This window comes from Physella acuta, unplaced genomic scaffold, assembly GCF_028476545.2.
Source record: "Physella acuta isolate Inbredline_101_S28 unplaced genomic scaffold, ASM2847654v3 ptg000146l, whole genome shotgun sequence".
In the NCBI taxonomy this organism is placed as follows: Eukaryota; Metazoa; Mollusca; class Gastropoda; family Physidae; genus Physella; species Physella acuta.
Genome location: NW_026731665.1, coordinates 75001 through 98316, shown reverse-complemented (window position 1 = coordinate 98316; position 23316 = coordinate 75001). Strand labels below are relative to the sequence as shown.

General features: G+C 36.2%; 1 protein-coding gene across 1 annotated transcript in view; it reads left to right on the top strand.

Moving 5' to 3' along the window:
• The first annotated feature begins 2875 nt into the window (after positions 1 to 2875).
• LOC131935493 (phospholipase A and acyltransferase 3-like) overlaps positions 2876 to 23316 on the top strand; it is a 23728-nt gene continuing 3287 nt past the window's right edge. The window contains exons 1-3 of the mRNA XM_059291890.1: positions 2876 to 3068; positions 11555 to 11711; positions 16346 to 16487. Coding sequence (XP_059147873.1) covers positions 2939 to 3068; positions 11555 to 11711; positions 16346 to 16487 — 429 coding nt within the window. The 5' untranslated portion in view covers positions 2876 to 2938. The remainder of the gene's footprint in view (positions 3069 to 11554; positions 11712 to 16345; positions 16488 to 23316) is intronic.

Here is a 23316-nt window from a genome sequence, read left to right as displayed (position 1 = left end):
GAATGTAAATAAAAAAGGAAAATTTTTAAATGAACTTTAACTTGACTTCAGTGTAAGTGTAACTGTAAGTGTTAGTTTTCTTTTTAATATTTATGTTGATGTCGATAACGTTATTAATGTCAAAGTCAATGTAAATTGTCAATGTCAATACCAGCAACAGTGCCAATAACATTGTCGATGTCAATTGCGTATGTGAATTAGGCTGAGGATGTTGATGTTAAAGTTGCTGTTGATGTTGATTTTTTATTTTTGATTTTTGATTTTTGATTTTCGATTTTCGATTTTCGATGTTTGATGTTTGATGTTTGATGTTTGATGTTTGATGTTTGATGTTTGATGTTTGATGTTTGATGTTTGATGTTTGATGTTTGATGTTTGATGTTTGATGTTTGATGTTTGATGTTTGATGTACGTGTACGTGTACGTGTACGTGTACGTGTACGTGTACGTGTACGTGTACGTGTACGTGTACGTGTACGTGTACGTGTACGTGTACGTGTACGTGTACGTGTACGTGTACGTGTACGTGTACGTGTACGTGTACGTGTACGTGTACGTGTACGTGTACGTGTACGTGTACGTGTACGTGCACGTGCATGTGCATGTGCATGTGCATGTGCATGTGCATGTGCATGTACACGTTTACGTTTACGTTTACGTTTACGTTTACGTTTACGTTTACGTTTACGTTTACGTTTACGTTTACGTTTACGTTTACGTTTACGTTTACGTTTACGTTTACGTTTACGTTTACGTTTACGTTTACGTTTACGTTTACGTTTACGTTTACGTTTACGTTTACGTTTACGTTTACGTTTACGTTTACGTTTACGCTAACGCTAACGCTAACGTTTACGCTAACGTTTACACTTACGGTTACGCTTACGTTTACGCTTACGTTTACGCTTACGTTTACGCTTACGTTTACGTTTACGTTTACGCTTACGTTTACGCTTACGTTTACGTTTACGCTTACGTTTACGCTTACGCTTACGTTTACGCTTACGTTTACGCTTACGTTTACGCTTACGTTTACGCTTCCGTTTACGCTTACGTTTACGCTTACGCTTACGCTTACGCTTACGCTTACGCTTATGCTTACGCTTACGTTTACGCTTACGTTTACGCTTACGTTTACGTTTACGTTCACGTTTACGTTCACGTTTACGTTCACGTTTACGTTCACGTTTACGTTCACGTTCACGTTTACGTTTACGTTTACGTATACGTTTACGTTTACGTTTACGTTTACGTTTACGTTTACGTTTACGTTTACGTTTACGTTTACGTTTACGTTTACGTTTACGTTTACGTTTACGTTTACGTTTACGTTTACGTTTACGTTTACGTTTACGTTTACGTTTACGTTTACGTTTGCGTTTACGTTTACGTTCACGTTCACGTTCACGTTCACGTTTACGTTCACGTTTACGTTCACGTTTACGTTTGCGTTTACGTTTACGTTTAAGTTTAAGTTTAAGTTTAAGTTTAAGTTTAAGTTTAAGTTTAAGTTTAAGTTTACGTTTACGTTTACGTTTACGTTTACGTTTACGTTTACGTTTACGTTTACGTTTACGTTTACGTTTACGTTTACGCTTACGTTTACGTTTACGTTTACGTTTACGCTTACGTTTACGCTTACGTTTACGCTTACGTTTACGCTTACGTTTACGCTTACGTTTACGCTTACGCTTACGTTTACGCTTACGCTTACGTTTACGCTTACGTTTACGTTTACGTTTACGTTCACGTTTACGTTTACGTTCACGTTTACGTTTACGTTTACGTTCACGTTCACGTTCACGTTCACGTTCACGTTTACGTTCACGTTCACGTTAACGTTTACGTTTACGTTTACGTTCACGTTCACGTTCACGTTCACGTTTACGTTTACGTTTACGTTTACGTTTACGTTTACGTTTACGTTTACGTTTACGCTTACGTTTATGTTTACGTTTACGTTTACGTTTACGTTACGTTTACGTTTACGTTTACGTTTACGTTTACGTTTACGTTTACGTTTACGTTTACGTTTACGTTTACGTTTACGTTTACGTTTACGTTTACGTTTACGTTTACGTTTACGTTTACGTTTACGTTTACGTTTACGTTTACGTTTACGTTTACGTTTACGCTTACGCTTACGCTTACGCTTACGTTTACGTTTACGCTTACGTTTACGCTTACGCTTACGCTTACGCTTACGTTTACGCTTACGTTTACGCTCACGTTTACGCTTACGTTTACGTTTACGCTTACGCTTACGCTTACGTTTACGCTTACGTTTACGTTTACGTTTACGTTTACGTTCACGTTCACGTTTACGTTTACGTTTACATTTACGTTTACGTTTACGTTTACGTTTACGTTTACGTTTACGTTTACGTTTACGTTTACGTTCACGTTCACGTTTACGTTCACGTTCACGTTTACGTTCACGTTTACGTTTTTGTTTACGTTTACGTTTACGTTTAAGTTTAAGTTTAAGTTTAAGTTTAAGTTTAAGTTTACCTTTACGTTTAAGTTTAAGTTTAAGTTTAAGTTTACGTTTACGTTTACGTTTACGTTTACGCTTACGTTTACGTTTACGTTTACGTTTACGTTAAATGTTTATTCATAGTTTATATCTAACACTGACGGTTGATGTACTCTTTTTGTAAGTACGATCAATATGATATATAGTTTTTAATCAATTGCTATCACAAGTATGATAAATCTTCTTTATATTTCTTGACTTTCTATTCATGTTATCATTTTTTTTTAAATAAAGGTGACTATTGTTTTGTTAAACACATTGCGTTTTTATCATATTGTGACGTCATTATTACAATAAAAAGTAACAGGAGTAGATGTCAGTGTTATGAATTGTTTTTTATTTGACGACTATAGTAACGCAATAATCATTTACATACTTTTCTTGCTATAGTAAGCTATCGAAATGGGTACTAGAGAAATTTCCAGCTTAAGTGTAGAAGAACATAATGAAAAACTTATTGCCAGTCTAGAGCCTGGGGATATTGTGAAGTTTAGGCGTGTGCCCATTCATTGGCATTTTGTTTTGTATATAGGTGAGTTTATTAAGTAAATTTTTAGTTACATAGATTAAGAGTTTTGATAAGTTGTTTTTTTTAAAAGGAAGTTTGAGTAAAAATTAAATGTTTTCTACCATAGGCCACCGTAACATTTTTGATAAAGATGTAATTTTTCTTTCTATATAGCTTATCAGTAACGACAAGTCTTAACTAATTGGAGCATATTAGGTTTTTAAAAAAATACTGTAAACAGTAACTAAAGCAGGACATGTGCTAAATTGTAAAACATGCCCGAGTTGATATTCTTTTTAAACCTGTCATATATATATATATATATATATATATATATATATATATATATATATATATATATATATATATATATATATATATATATATATATATATATATTATATATATATATATATATATATATATATATATATATATATATATATATATATATATATATATATATATATATATATATAGCCTACATGGTCCGGAAAATCGATTTCAGGACTAATAGTCTCATGGACAAATGATTTCAGGGAATAAAGCTAGCAGAACAAAATATATCAAGAAAAATTATCGCCTAATTTATTTGTCTAATCTTAAAAGTCGTCTGCATGCAGGATTTCTTTCAGGCATCTCTTTTGGTAAGAAGGCAGCCCCCCTCCCTCCCCCATAGCGACCCTCGGAGAAAAAAGTCTGAAAGAAACACAATCTTCATGATTAAGGCTTAGCGGCCGATATTAGGAAAAGGGTCTAGATTACTTAAGTAGGGTCTACATTTAGTATGGGTGATCTATAAATGCGACCAGTGTTTGTTTCAAAGTTACACGAAAAAGACTGACGTCATGGATTTTAGAATAAATAAATCAAATGCCACAAAAATAAATTATCTTAAATATATCTGCATTTAGAGTTTCTTTCAGGAATCTCTTTGGTTAGAGGGACAGAGGGGTACTTTTCTATTTAAACTCTATTTCGTTATAGGGAGCGGTAGACGTTCTTCGGGGGGCTCCGCCCCTACCCCCAAAGAGTTACCTGAAAGAAACTCTAAATATGACTTTTGTCAAGTTTGAGCCTAGGTTTAAATTTTAGGAGTATGACTACGACTATATTTGGTATGAATGTGCAGTAACTACGTGTAGATCAAGGTAAAATCCGGTTAAAATGCCAATGTTGAATAAAAATTTGTTTCCAGTATTTTTCGTTTCCGGTTAAATTTGAAGTTCAGGTGGTGATTTTGGTTTTGGTGTCGGTTTATAGACCTAGCACCCGTGGTATTTCTTTCTCAACGGGCTATTTCTTTAGGTATTATATATTTAAAGAAAAATTTTCTCCTTTTAAGTGTATCCATACATAGAAACTTGTTATTTAAAGGTGTTTATGCATTTTTTTTTCAGTGTTTAACATTTTTTAATACAATAGATTTGGATGGTTGAAACCTATTGCACACAAATTGAACAATGAAAGTCGCTTCAAAAGTGCGATAAATAGAGGGTGCACCTTCTTTATTAAGTACATTTTAATTAGTTCATAAAAAACGAATTAGCATCCAATTAAGTTGAACTTTATGTAAGATAGCATTTTTAATGTCAAAAGAGCGCACGACAAAAGAGCGCCGACATAAGAGCGCAGACAAAAGAGCGCCGACATAAGAGCACCGACATAAGAGCGCACTAATTTCCCGACAAAAGAGCGCCGACATAAGAGCGCAAACTAAAGATAGAAAAACATATTTAATAAATAGGAACAAGAACATTAACTCGGATCAGAAGGCTCCGTTTGATGTTAACTTTTTATTGTGAGCTTTAACTCGTAGGTAGTCCATCATTGAATCATAAGCATAGGTTGAAGCAATCGCCTGCAATCCTCGGTTCAGCTGAATATATTTGTTCTTTGAAGGTTCTGGTTGATTAACTCCCGCTAGATGACGTATTACCAGTTCGAATTGGATGTGATCTTGTTCCAGAAGAAACTGGTTGATCAACTTAAAAACGGAAGGATGATTGCAATCTACCGTTTGTTGGAATGCGCGATGCCATGCCTCGAATTAGTTGTTTGTACGGCGTAGATTTTCAGCGACTTGATTATGGACATTTTAAATAGCAAGAGCGGAGCGCGGGTCACCTCAACGGTTTCTCCTTTGTCTCCCTATGTAACTATCCTCCCAATAATCTACCAGTGGCATAATTTCGGCAGGACTAGATCTAGCTCGGCAGCCATCTTTCTTGCAGCATCTCCATGTCGTACTTCAATCAGCATTTGCTTTGTCCTTTCTATTTCTGTAGCCTTCAATTAATATAACCTTCCCTTTCTGTGATTCGATCGTCTCAATGGTTCTTGGATTAGAAATATTTTCAAACTGTATTCATAACATATTAATCATAATATATATAAATAAACACGTCGTTTTATCGTATCGCCGATTGTTTAATTAAAACAAGTGTTAACAATATCATATTCGTTTAGCGTACAACATGTATTTTTTTTAAATGACTGCGCTCTTATGTCGGCGCTCTTTTGTCTGCGCTCTTTTGTCGGCGCTCTTATGTCGGCGCTTTTTTTGTCTGCGCTCTTATGTCGGCGCTCTTTTGTCATGCGCTCTTTTGACGGGTCACCTCTTGACCCACGTGCCTAGCTTGAAACAAATCAGTCGAAGTGTTCAAAATCTATATTCTTAGTTGTTGTAGATCTACTGATGATTCGTTTTCTATTTTATCTATTTTTACTGATGTCAGCATGATATTTTAATTTTACTGGTGAGTGAAAATGTTAGGGAATGGCGTTGTCACCAGGAGCAGCAGAGCTAAGAAGTATCGTTTAAATAAAGAAAAAGCGATATAAAAAAAGATTGCTAACATTTGTGCAGCGGGTGATATTCATTTTCAAAAGAAAGATGGAGGACAATGCGTTGTCATTGCTTTTAGAAACTCAATCAGCTATGAAAAGGTAAAAAGAATCTTCAAAACAAAATATGCTGATGTTGTTGAGGAAAGAAGGGATGATGATGGCGCCAATGTTGAAGATATTTATAAATTACCAGGGCTGTCTGTCCATCTGTACCACACGAATAACAAAATTATGGTACAGGGAAAATCTAACGTTGTGTCTGTTTGGGTGGATTCGGAATTTTGCTGTATTCTAAATAACCTCATTACAACAGACAAAGCTGTCGACATGCCTCTACCCATGTCGCCGCCACTATCACTGTCACCACCACCTTCACTGTCCCCACCCAGAGTATTGGAGCTACCCATTTCGCCGCCCTTGATTATGTCACTGTCCCCACCCAGAAAATTGGAGCTACCCATTTCACCGCCCATGATTATGTCCGCTTCCAACAGTGCCAATCAATGTGCAGAGGTTACGATCAAAACTAATCCGTTAGATTGTGTAACACCTATAAATAACTATACATTTTCATCAAACCTATCCCAACCAACTGATTTGCTTAGTCCAAAAATATAATTTCTTCAAACAACACAACTGGATAATAACTTAAGATCGTTTATTCTTAACGAGATCACCTGTGTTAAAAAAGCTTTTAAAGCGGAGAAATTGCAGTTTAACAGCCAACTAGAATAACTCCGAGTCGAAAACGCTGTCAAGAGACTATCTAATGAAGTGCATAGCTGCAAAGATATACACCTTAAAAAGCGTTTGATTGATCAAGAAAATATTTCTGCGTCACTAAAGAAACTCCTCACAATCAAGAATCCCTCTTGCAGCACAATATCCACCTCAACATGTGAGGATAATCAACAACTAATAAATGAAACAAAAATCACATCGGCAAGCATCCTGCAAGAAGCTCCGTTCCCAATCCCTGTTAAAATTACACAACGTGATGACAGAGCGCATTTATCCAAACCATCGGAACATTCGAGTCCCAGCACCCTGCAACGACCACGCACTAAAAGTGATTCTACACAATACAGCGTCCCGACGGTCAAGACTGTCCATGTTCCAGTTGTCAAACGCTCTACTCACTACGGCACTAATAGAGATAGCACACAACATGTCGCCGCCCCCTACACCAACCAATCAACGAAACACCATCTGATCCTTGGTGACTCTACACTTAAAGGTCTCCATCCTGATATAATGGCCACGGATATTACGAGCGTGTATCGGTAATAGCGCTGCCTGGGGCAAATTTTTAAAAAATTAGGGACGTTATTAGTAGCCGATCACGTGACTCTAGCACCACAACTGTAACCTTACATTGTGGTGTCAACGACAGTCTATCAAACGTCAGACTGTCACAAGCTATTATGCTAGAAATTGTGAGAAGTATCACTCACAAATTTCCCAACGCAACAATCCGATTCTCATCCATCGTACCCCCATGTCAGGGCAAGGGTAGGCACTTGCAAGAATTAAATAATAGATTTTTTACTGTCTTTCTGCATTAGTTATAAATACTGTTTTATAAACAATACACCTTTTTTCACTGCGAAGTCAGGTGCCCCGAGACAACGCTTGTACAGTGACAGTATTCATTTAACTAAAATAGGAAGCAGTATTCTCGCTAAAAATATAAAGTATCCCCAGAGAGCCGTCAGCTTAACAGATAATGATCATGTGCAACTTTCAAACGTAAAAGGTACAAAGGCTGATTTGGTTTCGACTGTTGATATGCTTCCAACAATATCTTCAGATCATTGGACTCTAGCCCAGGCTTACATCACTTAATGGGCTTTAGCCCTTTGTTGCTTCATCAAGCACTAATGTTGTCGCTTAAGCGCCTTCCTGGAACCTAACTTTTTCACTTACTATTTACTAGTTGAGCTCACGGTACTATTTTAATTATAATACATACTAATACTATTATACATTTATATAGCAATATTTGTATATATATATATATATATATATATATATATATATATATATATACATTTATATATATATATATATTTATATATATGTATTTATTTTGAGAGAGAGAGAGAGAGAGAGAGAGAGAGAGAGAGAGAGAGAAAGAGAGAAAGATAATAAGGCAGTGTGAAGAGCAGCGAGTGTTTGTTTATTGGATGACAAAGCGTGTAATTGTAAGACAATTATATTGATTCTGTTTAATTAGTTCATTATATTGATTTTTGTTTATAACATCTCTTATTCATTGATATTTTATTATCTTTATGCATTGTCTATTTTCATCATCATGGCCCTCACAAAGTGGGCTAAAATTGGGCCATTTAAATATTTTCCACATATTAAATAAACACCATGAAGTTCTAAAAATGTTAATTCCAAAATCCTTTCCATATCTTTGGTTTCTCTGAAACTCGATTACAATCTTTTATAAATGATGTTGAGATATCCGTCTCTGATTATAACCTAATACGCCGAGACCCATCCTTACACAAAGAAACTGGCCTTTGTGTCTATGTCCACTCCTCAATTCGTTTCAAGTTCAGGAAGTATCTGTCAACGGACAATATAGAATGTATATGGATTGAACTGGAAAAAAGCAAATACCATCCGGCAATTTTAATTTGCTTCCTTTATAGAAATCCCTACGAGAACATGGATTGGTATGATCGTTTTTGCTCCATGATGGATACCGTTTTATCTACTAACAATGAATATATCATATTGGGAGATTTCAATATAAATTTATTAAAACCTCAAGGATATCGGCAAGATATTGTTGATTCTCTGAATCTAAAACAATTTGTGCACACGGCTACCAGGGTAAATGATAAATCAAGTACAATAATCTACCACATCTACGCATCACCTGACTGCAACCTAATAGAGGTCTGTGTCCCCTCTTGTGGTGTTAGTGACCACTTCCCTGTTTGTTGTACTTTTTCGACGAAAAGATTATGTGTACCTTCGCGGCAACACATAACTATAAATTATCGCTCTTTTAGAAAATTTAATGAAAATCTTTTTCTTTCGGATTTATTGGCTGCCCCCTTCTGCAATGTATACAATTATAATTGTCCCGATCTAGCCATTTCTGAATGGCTGCGTATTTTCTATACTATATATGACAAACATATTCCTAAAATCTCTAAAAGGGTTAAGACTACATACAAACCTTCTTGGTTTAACAACAGTATCGAATCTGCAATTAATAAAAGAGACTGGCTTAAACTTTATGGAACTTCTGAGGACTTTTGTAGGCAACGAAATTATGTCAAACTGCTCGTGCGTAGGTCGAAGAAGGAGTATTTTAATAAGCTGCTGTCAGGCAAACCTAATTCCAAATCTATTTGGACTGCCATAAATCAAATAATTAGAAAAAACGCACATGTAATACAGTTGGACATTGCCAGATATCTGCTGATGACTTTAACAATCATTTTATATCATCTGTAGCAGTTAACACAGATGCTGATTACACAATCAGTGAGGAGCTTAAAACGTTTTGTAATTCTGCTCACCGTGGTAGGACAGAGCTGATAATTCCGCTTCTTACTGTTCATGAAGTATATGTTAGCCTAAGATCTCTTAAACCGTCTTCAACAACTTCGTTTGATGATATCTCTAATAATGTTTTGAAGATTTCAGCTCCAATAATTTCCGAAGTTTTAACCTATGTCTATAACCTCTGTATTGCCAAGCATTATTACCCGACACATTTTAAGCATGCTAAGGTTATACCGCTACACAAAAAAGGTAACATCCAAGATGCTAATAACTACAGGCCGATTTCTATACTTTCTTCCCTCTCCAAGCCACTAGAAATACATATAAACAAATGCATGTCAAACTACCTAGAAAAGCTCAAGCTTTTCCATAGTAATCAGACTGGGTTTAGAAAGTTTCATTCTTGTCACACTGCTCTGATTAAGATGAATGAAAACTGGCTTAAAAATATTAACAATAACCTACTCTGTGGCTCGCTGTTCGTCGACTTCAGAAAAGCCTTTGATTCTATTGATCACACCATCCTTCTTAAAAAACTAATTCCATACAAATTCCACGACTTTACAGTTAGGTTACTTCACTCCTTTTTATCTAACCGATCTCAACGCGTGTTTCACCTTAATACCATCTCTTCACAGAAATATGTCAATATAGGGGTTCCACAGGGCTCAATCTTAGGTCCTTTACTTTTTTCTTTATATATTAATGATCTTCCATTACACATTGACGCTGGTCAGTGCGAGATGTTCGCTGATGATACTTCTTTGCATGTCTTTGCAGACAGTGCTGAGTCACTCAGTTACAAACTTCAAACGTGTGCCAATCAGCTTGCTACTTGGACAAAATTTAACAAAATGATACTTCACCCCGATAAAACCAAGTCAATGTTTATTACAACTCATCAGAAACGCCTTCGTCTTCCATCCACCGCATTAAACATTACTATAGACAATTCAAACATTGAACAGGTAGATAGTTACAAATGCCTAGGATTGTTTATAGATCACAACCTCACTTGGTCCGATCATATTCATTTTCTAAGAATGTCCTTATTAAAGACAACCTTTCAATTAGCAAGGATAAAGAACTTTCTCGACTATAGGAGCAGGCTAGTTTTTTATGAAGCTTTTATTCAGTCTAGGTTGGATTATGCTTCTGTAGTGTGGAGCGGCAGCTTTATAACTAAGCAACGTCCTCTTCTATCTTTACAAAAAAGGGCTATAAAACTGGTTACTGGCTTGTCTAGTAGTCTGGATTCTTTTCTTACAACTAAAATACTTCCATTAAATAAAAAGATAATATATACTGAATCAATTTTCTTATATAAAATATTCCACAAAACAGCCCCCTCTTACTTATCAGATCTATTTTCTTTTAACATAAAATGAAATCGTCGTCTTAATTTACCATTCCCATATTCAACTTTTTTCCAAAAACATAGCTTCGCCTACTCTGGTTCTAATTTGTGGAACAATCTTCCTAATAAAATAAAGCTATCTAAATCTGAAAATATTTTCAAATCTAAACTAAAACTAAAATTATTTAATGACCTAACTGACTCATTGTAACATTTCTCATTCATCTATTATATTCTCTTTTTTTCTCATTATTAATGATAACTATGTAACATTGGTTCTTTATTCCACATTTTTAGTACTATGTTACTGCTATGCGTTATTGAATTGTTTTATTTGTTTAAACGGCCAATGTGAAAAAAGGCCTTTGTGCCTACAATTGTAACAGTTTTTTTTAATAAATTTGAATAAATTTGACGACTAAAAACACAGAAAACAAGCTAAGTAAAAGCTTGTGAAATTTCGAAATTTGTATTCACGCGTATGTTGCTTTAAGTCTGGAAAATAACAATGGATCTTTTACAGAACTATTTAAAAGCTATTGAATATAGACCACCGTAAAGATGTAGCTAGAAATCTATCTATATACTACCAAAATCTACATGCTTGTTATTTAAAATAACATAAATAGTCACTCGTTATTATATATTAAAAGAAAACCATTATTTTTCTCTTTTTTAGTGTATTAAAGCTTAATATTAAAATGTTTATAATGAACATTTTTCTTGTTAATATTTTGCCTGTATATCTTGCCTTCTACTGCTCTGATAGGTAACGGACAGGTTAACCACCTAGTTGGCCCAACACATTTCTCAAGCAGCAATATGATACGTGAATGCGGAATCATAGGACAAGTTGCTTCTGAGATCAGAGAAGATAAATTTAGTGTAGCAGCACTGGGTGACAAAGGTGTAAAAGTTCCGCTAGAGTAAATATATTTGTATAATTTTATTATACTGACTATCCATCCATCCATCCATCCATCCATCCATCCATCCATCCATCCATCCATCCATCCATCCATCCATCCATCCATCCATCCATCCATCCATCCATCCATCCATCCATCCATCCATCCATCCATCCATCCATCCATCCATCCATCCATCCATCCATCCATCCATCCATCCATCCATCCATCCATCCATCCATCCATCCATCCATCCATCCATCCATCCATCCATCCATCCATCCATCCATCCATCCATCCATCCATCCATCCATCCATCCATCCATCCATCCATCCATCCATCCATCCATCCATCCATCCATCCATCCATCCATCCATCCATCCATCCATCCATCCATCCATCCATCCATCCATCCATACATCCATACATCCATACATCCATACATCCATACATCCATACATCCATACATCCATACATCCATACATCCATACATCCATACATCCATACATCCATACATCCATACATCCATACATCCATACATCCATACATCCATACATCCATACATCCATACATCCATACATCCATACATCCATACATCCATACATCCATACATCCATACATCCATACATCCATACATCCATACATCCATACATCCATACATCCATACATCCATACATCCATACATCCATACATCCATACATCAATCTATCCATCCATCCATCCATCTATCTATCCATCCATCAGTCCATCCACCCACCAACCCATCCTACCACTTGATAATTGTTCCGGTTTTGATTCACGTCACAATTTGTGATCCAATTACGTTCTTTTTCATTCAATTGTTCAGGTTCCAGCCCTGGCTATTTTTCCCACGTTTTCTTTAACTTGCTTTCGCGTCTGTTTGTTTTCCAATCAAATCTTGCGATCGAAATTTCGGGCACTTCCCAGTTAGCTAGCGCGGTGAAATTTTCAGGGAAGCTTTGTTTATTATTATTATTACTAAATTGATCCATGGAAAAAATTTATTGATCATTTTAGACCCCTATCGATTTGTACAAAAAAGGGACATAACCTAGTAATTGTAATTTGATAAAACAAGGTTCGGTACTTTCCCTCTTCTGGCTTACTGAAGAAGCAAGCACGCGATTGGCTGAGTAGTGGTCACGCGGTGTTTGTGTACAAACCTATGCAAATCTGACTGATCAGGAAGTAGAATGTTGATCGTCGAATGGTTTGCACGCGAGGGCAAAATGGTGAAAGCAACGGCAACACAGAAGAAACGTCGATTGGAAAAGGCACGTGTTTTTTACGAGTTGTCTTCGTTTACCCAAAAAAAAAAGTGAATGCGAGAAGATAAAATCGATAGCAAGATTTGAATGCAAACAAACAGACAAAGAATAAAAAGTAGAAAATAGTTATCGTTAAAAAAAAAACAAAAAAAAACCCCACGTTTTCTGACTGAACTAAAAAGTAGAAAATAAATGCTATACATCACGATAATGCAAGCGATCACTATACTATAAGCGATCGCATTATGGCAAAAATGAAAAACGTGGGGCGCCGAAGCTTGTAGAGAGTAAACAGTATTAGAAACTGTAAGAAAATCACGCAGTTTGCGATCGCTTATAGTCGAGTGATCGCTTGCATTATTGTGATGTATAGCATTTATTTTCTACTTTTTAGATCAATCAGAAAACGTGGTTTTTGTTTTAATTTTAATGATAATTATTTACTTTGTCGTATATACGAAGTATAGAGAAAGTCTTGTAATCTGATACGGAAAAACATAATTTTGCAATCTTATCCGTATGTCTGTGTGTCTGTCTGTGTTTGTGTGTGTGTGTGTAAACACGATAACGTTAGTACCGTTAGAGCTAGGTTGATGAAATTTCATATGCAAGTATTTTATCAAAATCGTAGATCCGTATCAATTTTTGAGCGATTTCCGATAACCGGAGGTGGTACCTTTTCTACTTTGAATTTTTCAAAAGCCTGTAACTCGAGTACTATTTCAGATAGATAAATGAAATTTCACATGTAAGTAAATGTTCTAATTTTCTACTATGTGTCAAATTTTAAGTAATTTACGTTGATCGGAAGTACTAACTTACGCTATTTCCGATTTCTCAAAAAACGCATGTAAATTTATAAAAGTACTAATAATATTGCGCACTATTATGTACATCTTTATTTTGCGTTTACTTGGTGTGCAATTCATTTTTCTACAAGATTATTTTCTATTTATAAAAGGTTAAGTATTTAAAATGGAGAAAGTTTTGGAGAAAGTTTAGGGGAGATCACTCCCGGTTTATTTGTTATTGGTTATTCTTATTTGTCATATTAAAGTGTCGGTTTTGATTAAGTTTCTGGTTCTGGTTAATTTTCGTTTCTGTTTTTGACTCCAATTTAGGTTCCTTACCAAATAAAATTCCTCTTCCGAGTAAATTTGCGGTAACGTTTAATGTTCCACCTCCGATTAGAGTTCTGGTTCTGATTCACGTTTGTATTCCGCTTCTAGATCGGTTTTGTTTCCGTGCAAAATAAGGTTCAAGTTCCTGTTCCAGTTAAACTTCATGTTCTGTTTAAATTTCTTTTTTGTTTTAAGTTCTGATTCCAGTTAAATTCCTATTTTCTGTTACATTTCCGGTTCCGGTTAGATTAGAATAGATCCATATGGAGTCGCGGATTCGGTTAGCGTACAAATGTAGCTAACAGATCTTGGTTATAGATAAAGTCTAGCTTAGTCTGCCTCATCAACAAAAGCGGCCTTTGTCTAGAATGAGTCTTATTACACGGTTTAAATGAAAAATCAACGATTTATAGAGTATTCGTGCAGTTAACTACGAGTAGATCTAGGTTACCAGATAAAATATTTTGGTAGTGTCTTTAATTGGCGTCTACACACAAACAAAAATGTGGTTATTGATTTTTAAAAAATCGATAGCCAAAAAACAGAATGATGTCATTGATGATGGAGACAGACAATAACTGCCTAATGACTAATATATTTACGCAAAAGAAATAATAATTAAATAGCGATTGGATTAGCGTTAGGATTGAGGTTAGAATTACGATTTGGGTTACGTTTAGCATTGGCATTAGGGTTATTCATTATTTTTACCCATTGTTGCTCAATAAAAATGGGACAGATGTGTTTGTGGTTATCTTTTTTAACGACCTCGGCAAACAGGGGCATAATTGTTGTCAGAAATTTACCCAACATGAAACAATTACCTATCAGAGCTAAGTGGACAAAGGAACATCTTATATCGTTGAGGCCAAGAACCGAACTGGAGACATTCGGGATAGCAGTTGTAATTTCAAGCAATAGCCATGCTTTAAGGCAGAGGAATGAGTGTTTTAAATTTACTTATCCAGTTGAATTTATGGTCCACGATAGATGTTCACTTTTAAATATCCGTTTCTGTTTAATTCTCCGGCTCAGAATCCGATGATTTTGATCTAGGTATAAGTGTAGGTTTTAAAGTTTATGCTCGCGTTCATGATTATGCTCATGCTCATGGCCGTGTCCCGTTTATGTCTGTGTTCATGCTCATCTTGATGTTGATGTTGATGTTGATGTTAATGTTGATGTTGCTGTTGCTGTTGACGTTGGTGTTATGTTCATGTTCATGTTTTTGTTTATGTTTATGCAAATAAAAACAAATAAAACATATTTTTCTTTAATATAAGCATTGACAAATGATTTCATGAGCGACCAGTGTTTTTACTAAAGAAAATTAGTTTTATTTTCGCAGAATTTAAAAGTTAATTACTACTAGCCTACCCGTTATGATAAGATAACTGTGGGTTTAGGTGGTCATCCATAAATGACATCACGTCTGTCACTTATCATCACAAAATTACCAGAACCCACATTCAAAAAGACGTCACACCTCTGACGTCCTTTCAAGTTGTCGCTCTCAAGTGTATAACTAACCATCTGTGTCCAACAGTTAACCATTGTAACCAGTCTGATTGAGTGTTGTCTTCCTTTTATTGTTTTATTTAGAAATATTTAAAAAATGTGTTTTTCGTTGTGTACGAAATAGCGACAATAAAAATGGATCAGAGATGATGATGAAAATGGGCTACTTACTAACTCAGGGGTCGGCAACCTTTTGAGACACAAGAGCCAAAAGTTACAATTTACAACATTTCCAACTGTTTAAAGAGCCACTAACATTTGAATTTCAATATAATGATCGTTGATTAGGATTAGGTGTATATATATATATATATATATATATATATATATATATATATATATATATATATATATATATATATATATATATATATATATATATATATACCAGGGAAGGTATCTGCAAACAAAAGTCAAATTTGCAATGGTGGCGCCCCGGAAAGGATCGTTTAGGTTAATAAAACTAAAAGTCGATTGCGGATTAACACCGTTCTTCCGATCGCCATGAAACTTTGGGGAGTTGATTAGAACACTGAAAATAAAGAGGTTTCTGAAAAAAAAAAACATAATCATTAATATTTGTCCACGGAGCTGAAGAGCCGTACCTTGGCATCAAATGAGCCGCATGCGGCTCTCGAGCCGCAGGTGGCCGACCCCTGAACTATCTGAATACAAGCTTATTAAAAATGATTTGACCATAAATTTAACTTTTGTTTTACGCAGCGAAAATAAGAAAAAAAAAGATCAAAAGGAAATACTTAAACTGGCAAAGAAGAAAATAGGTCGCGCACCTTACAATTTATTTAAAGATAATTGCGAACATCACGTCAATGAACTGGTATATGATTCAAAAGAAAGCTCTCAGGTAAGATATATTTCATATTATTATTCTATTAATGGTTACCAAAAAAACCTGTCTAAAATAAATGAACAACTTATCTATTACACTAATGTAATGGTAACCGTGCGGCGTCAAAACGGCAAATGACAAAACGGCCCTGTCAAAACGACCCCGATAAATCGGCCGGGACATAAGAGCCCCGTCAAATTGACCCCGTCAAAATGGCAAACGACATATGGACCCCGTCATAAAGGCTCCTGATAAATAGGCTCCCGTCATTTAGGCTCCCGACAAATAGGCTGCCGTTATATAGGCTCCCGAAAAAAGGGCTCCAGTCAATAAGGCTCCTGACAAATAGGCTCCGGTCATTTTGTCTCCCGACATATAGGCTCCCGTCATTTACTTTTTTCCAAAAAAACGACCCCCGTCATTACGACTCCCGACAAATAGGCTAGCGTCATTTTGGCTCACGACAAAAAGGCTCCTGTTAATTAGGCTCCAGACAAAAGGACCACTGACAATACCGTTTCTGTAGAGACTAAATCTCCCGGCAAAGCGGTCTCAATGAATATGACACCAGCCAGTGGGACTCCTTCATCAATATTCTTTAGAGTTAGCTTATCCAGCACTCTTAAGTAAATCAACGTATGCATCTCTTGTTCGGCAGGCCTTATTTTTATATTAGTGTATCTATTATAAAATATAGTATGTTTTAATTTAAGGGTCATCTATCTAGGACTTCCATAAATGAGTCGGTTATAGGCTGTTCCAACTCAGTATGTGGGGAGAAGGGTCCACACTGTACCTTCCTACCTCCAGTATGCGTGTAGGTTATCAAATAAAATGCCATTATCATGTAAACATCATGTATATCATACATTTTCACTTCTGTGCTCGCCTTTATGCAACAGATCTTTACTGTTGTAAATTAAACATTATCAAAATTTCAGAAGTGGTAGATTTTAGCTGTTAAGGGCTTGATTTATTTGTGAAATAATGTTGGTTCATGAAAAACAATTTTATTCAGGCATTAAAAAGAGGTTATAGTAGTAGTGGAAGTAGGACAAAATGGTTACTTTTATGCCAATAGTGTTCATGCCATTCATTTGTCTGGAGCCAATATGTCTGGAGTCATTTTGTCGGTAGCCAATATGTCGGGAGCCCATTTGTCGGGAGCCAATATGTCGGGAGCCCATTTGTCGGTAGCCAATATGTCATGAGCCCCATTTGTCGGGAGCCCATTTGTTGTGAGCCCTTATGTCGGGAGCCAATATGTCGGGAGCCACTTTGTCGGGAGCCAGTATGTCCTGAGCCTATTTGTCGGGAGCTAATATGTCGAGAGTCCATTTGTCGGGAGCCTAAATGTCGGGAGCTCATTTGTCGGGAGCCTATATGTCGCGAGTCAATAACGGGAGCCTATTTGACGGGAGCCAATAAGTCGGGGCCCTTTTGACGGGGCTATTTTGACTGGGTCGTTTTGTCGGGGGTCGATTTGACGGGGTCATATTAACGGGGCCGTTTTGACGGGGCCGATTTTTCCCGGGCGTTTTGACAGGGTACCAATGGTAACATGTTAAAATGTCTAAAAATCTAAAACAGAGCAAGACTATTGATAACAGAAAGATTGATTTGCAAAGTAATTTTCTATAAAATCGCTGTATATAAAAGAGAAAAGTTGTGGTATATGGCGGCTGGTCAATACTCGTTAACAAATCAAAACGCCTGTCTGTATTTACCTATCTGTGTGTTAAAGTCAGGAAGAGATAGACATTAACAACCTAAGAATTTCTCCAGGTCGATTCTCGCTACCCCACCATTTCATTATCTACCAAGTTTAATATGCATTCTGTTAATAATACCACAAAAAACAAAAAAAAAACACTACAATATAACATTACACCAAAATAAATAACCCATACAACATTTAAAAAGAAAGGGAAATAGGGAGAGATAATTGTAGGGATAGCTTAAAGTTGTTAGGAATACATACAAGTACATGCAGAGGTATAAGTATAGGCGTAGGTGTAGGTGCAGGTGCAGGTGCAGGTGCAGGTGTAGGTGTAGGTCTAGGTCTAAGTCTAGGAGTAGGTCTAGGTGTAGGTGTAGGTGTAGGTGTAGGTCTAGGTCTAGGTCTAGGTGTAGGTCTAGGTCTAGGTCTAGGTGTAGGTCTAGGTCTAGGTCTAGGTCTAGGTCTAGGTCTAGGCTAGGTCTAGGTCTAGGTCTAGGTCTAGGTCTAGGTCTAGGTCTAGGTCTAGGTCTAGGTCTAGGTCTAGGTCTAGGTCTAGGTCTAGGTCTAGGTCTAGGTCTAGGTCTAGGTCTAGGTCTAGGTCTAGGTCTAGGTCTAGGTCTAGGTCTAGGTCTAGGTCTAGGTCTAGGTCTAGGTCTAGGTCTAGGTCTAGGTCTAGGTCTAGGTCTAGGTCTAGGTCTAGGTCTAGGTCTAGGTCTAGGTCTAGGTCTAGGTCTAGGTCTAGGTCTAGGTCTAGGTCTAGGTCTAGGTCTAGGTCTAGGTCTAGGTCTAGGTCTAGGTCTAGGTCTAGGTCTAGGTCTAGGTCTAGGTCTAGGTCTAGGTCTAGGTCTAGGTCTAGGTCTAGGTCTAGGTCTAGGTCTAGGTCTAGGTCTAGGTCTAGGTCTAGGTCTAGGTCTAGGTCTAGGTCTAGGTCTAGGTCTAGGTCTAGGTCTAGGTCTAGGTCTAGGTCTAGGTCTAGGTCTAGGTCTAGGTCTAGGTCTAGCGTGGGTCACTTTAGTATCTATTGGATACCTTTACTAATGTTAAGGAAGACACCCACGCTTTTCTTTATAGTTATTTAAATAGTAGTCTATAATTTATTTTCTACTTTTTAGTGCATCATTACATAAAAGCTTGTTGTTAAAACGTTTTTTATGATTTTTTTTTTTCAGTACTTTACATGTTTTGTTTACAATAGAGTTACATGACTAAAAACCATTGCGCGCCTACTTAACATCACGTTCAGTAGGCGCGCAATGGTTTTTGAACGCAGCCATTACGTGATGGCGCAGCTATTGAAGGTGATGACACGTGTGGTGTGGTTGGCTAGACATGCCTACTAATTCGGTCCAAATTTTTATTAATTCATAAAAAATCAATTAGGCATCCAATTAAGTCAAATTTAGTTTCAGATTGCATTGTCTTCATGTCTTGACCCACGTGCCAACTGTGAATCGTATCGGTCAAGTAGAACTGTCCGAATTTTCACTCCTGCGTTTCCGTCTAGACTGACGACAGACTGTCGACAGACAGAGGAAGTGAGTTAAATAAAAGCTTGTAAAAACAATTTTCATTTTATGTACGCTGAATAATAATTTTCAATAATAAACATTACATAAAATTTTTAAAAAGTGTATCAACGTGTATAAGATTTCTAAAATTGTGTCTGAAATGTATTGACTACAGAGTTACTTCCCTTCAATAAACCATTAAATCGGGGGAAGAAAGAATTTACTTTTAATTACTTTGTTTTGGTGTTAAGAAAAAAAAATAATTACATAATTAGCGGGGATTGATTAAGTGCAATGTCGTTGGTATTTTTAACACTGCCTTTTATTTATTCTATACACTGAGCTTATTGTTTACTAATTTTGTTTTTTTAAATCAATAAGCCAGGTCCTACATGTCCTATATGTTTATTTCTTTCCGTTTACCGATAAGCTTGGAGTATAATAATTGTTCATTAAATTGAAACAGGCGCGTCCGCCGGCGCCCCACCAGGGTTCAATTTGGCGCCCTGGGCTATCCTTTGCATAATTTCGCTTTAAACAGTGCGATAGAGTATGGATAAGAAAGGTCACTATAGTCTTTAAGTGAATCGAATCCGCCCTCTGTGAGCTAGACTGAGAACTTTGCGTTTGTGTTTAGGTTGGGTTTGCGTTAGTGGTTGCGTTTTGATTTGTTTCGTTTTTGTTGTTTCTTTTTTCGTTTTCGTTTGCGTTTTTTTCTTTGGGTTTGTGTTTGTATTTGTGGCTGTGGTTGGTTTTGCGTTTGGATTTGGTTTGTTTTCATTTGCTTTTTCGTTTGTGTTTTTTTCTTTGGGTTTGTTTTGTGTTTGTAGTTGGTTTTGCGTTTGGATTTGGTTTGTTTTCGTTTGCTTTTTCGTTTTTTTTCTTTGTGTTCCTATTGGTGTTTGCGGTTGTGGTTGAGTTTGTTGTTAGGTTTTTATTTTCGTTTGTATTTGTAATTGTGTTAGCGTTATGTTTGCGTTTTGTTGTTTTGGTTTTGGTTGGTTGTGGTTTTGGGTGGGCAATGCCGGGTGTATGATGATTACTAAACACACAGATAATGGTCTTTAACAGAAAGGTTTTTCACAGAAGCCAGAGCAGGGCCTGGCCGGGACGGCTAGTATCAAAAATAAATGTGTAATTTTTAGCTGCATACCCGTGCTTCGCCACGTTTTCTTTAAATGTACAAACTTAGATACAGAACAAAACCAAACACAAACACAAATAGAGATACAAACGCAAACATAAAATCACACTCAACGCAAACATAAACCCAATGAAAACACCAATTTAAACACAATCACAAACAAAACTCAAACGCAAATTAAAAAAAAACAGAAACTAAAAAGCTAACACAAACGCAACACCCAAACTTAAACACAAAAAAAAATTAAAACATGTAATGCAACACAAAATCAAACGCAAACACAAACACAAACACACACACAAATACAAACTCAAACGCTAACGCAACACGCAACACGCAAACACAAAGAAAACGCAAAAACAAACGCTTTATAAAATAGCTTTATTAAACAAACAGCCGTGTATTCCAACAATTATACGTTTGATTGCGTTCATGGACGTTCGTGCAATTTACATTCACTTTTTTTTTAGTTTTAATTTCAATATTTAGAGTGAGTTGAATTTTTTTTTAATTTCCTTCCTGGTTATAATTAACTAGCTGCATCCCGTGCTCCGCCACGGTAAATCTTTTTTAAATGTACCAACTTGGGAACAGAACAAAACTAAACACAAAACAAACAAACGCAAAAAAAAAAAAAAAAAAAAAAAAAAAAAAAAAAAAAAAAAAATAAATAAATAAAACGAAAAAACAAACACAACACTCATAACATAAACACAATTTAAATGCAATCATAAAGGCATATTGCTCACAGTCTAGCCCGTAGCGCCAAATCGCGCCCTTTCCGGTGATTTGCACCCCCCTCAAACTTTCGATTTGCACCCCTTCCCCCCCCCCCCCCGCCCTAAAACTTTCGATTTCCACCACCCCCCTCGCAAATTTTTTCCAACCCACTTTGGCGCCCCCTGAGGTCGGCACCCGGGGACATATGCCCCCCCCCCCTCTCGCTACGCCTCTCCTATAAATCCCGAAAGATAGAATAATAATTAGAAAACAGTATAAATATTAGGCAGTATCTATAATATATACAATATTTCACTTTATCCATTCACGCATTTTTTTTCCAGTACTTTAAATTTTAAAAATGTACAATAGAGTTTCATAACTAAAACCATTGCGCACCTAATGAACGTGATGACGCGTCTATAATAGTGCTGAATAGTTGATTAAAAATTATAAGTAATAAACAGTAGGGCCTACATTCAGTGAATAAAATAAATAAAAGATTGCCTTTTATCAATCCATGCTAATTATAATTTTCTAACAATAATTTCCTCTAACACATCCGAATAATTTGCATTCACATTTTGCTAATTATATTATTGCAACACTAATTCCTTGTATGACGATCGTTTATTTGCATTCACATTTTTTATTAGCGTGAGTTTAATGTATTTTTAAATTACCTCCTTTGTCAAAATTAGAAAAAAGAGTTAAATTAATTTGATTTTTCTACCGCACTGTTATTATGTTATAGAAATGTATCCACTTTTTCTAGGAATATAAACGAAAACTATATTTGACATTGATCCTTTTAATATGTTTTAGCTATGTGCGTGCATTTAATATTTTCTTTAAGTTATGCAAAAGAGTAAACACAGTGGCAATTATAAAATAGCTCTATGTCGTTATATAAACAAACCCTACTCTATTACTTCTAATAAGACACTGCGGTGCACTGAAAAGCACAGCATGGTGCGATGTTTACTTTTATGGTTCCAAAATCTATAGCGATGACAGAAGGAAGGAAGGAAGGACTGACACACGCTCAGCCCGCTTATATTATAGACTAGCTGCATCCCGTGCTCCGCCACGGTAAATCATTTTAAAATATACCAACTTTGGAACAGAACAAAACAAACAAAAACACAACACAAACAAAACACAACCACAACCACAACACAACCACATTACAACCACAACACAATCACAACACAACCACAACACAACCACAACCACAACACAACCACAAAACAACCACAACACAACCACAACCACAACCACAACACAACCACAACCACAACCACAACACACGGTAAATCTTTTTTAAATGTACCAAGTTGGGAACAGAACAAAACTAAATACAACACAAACAAACGCAAAGAAAAAACAAAAACGAAAAAACAAACACAACACTCAACATAAACTCAATTTAAATGTAATCATAAAGGCATATTGCTCACAGTCTATCCCGTAGCGCCAAATCGCGCCCTTTCCGAGCGCCGGCGGAAAATTTCGATTTACACCCTCCCACCTCCCTCAAACTTTCGATTTCCACCCTCCCCCCCCCCTCTTGCTACGCCTCTGTTATAAAACCCCTAGCTTTTCCGCAAATAAATTAAAGGCAGTATTTAGAATATCCGTGTTTTACCGACCATATTGCACTTTATAAATTCATGCATTTTTTTCAGTACTTTTAAAAATTTACAATAATTTACAATTTTCATGACTAAAACCATTGCGCACCTAATGAAC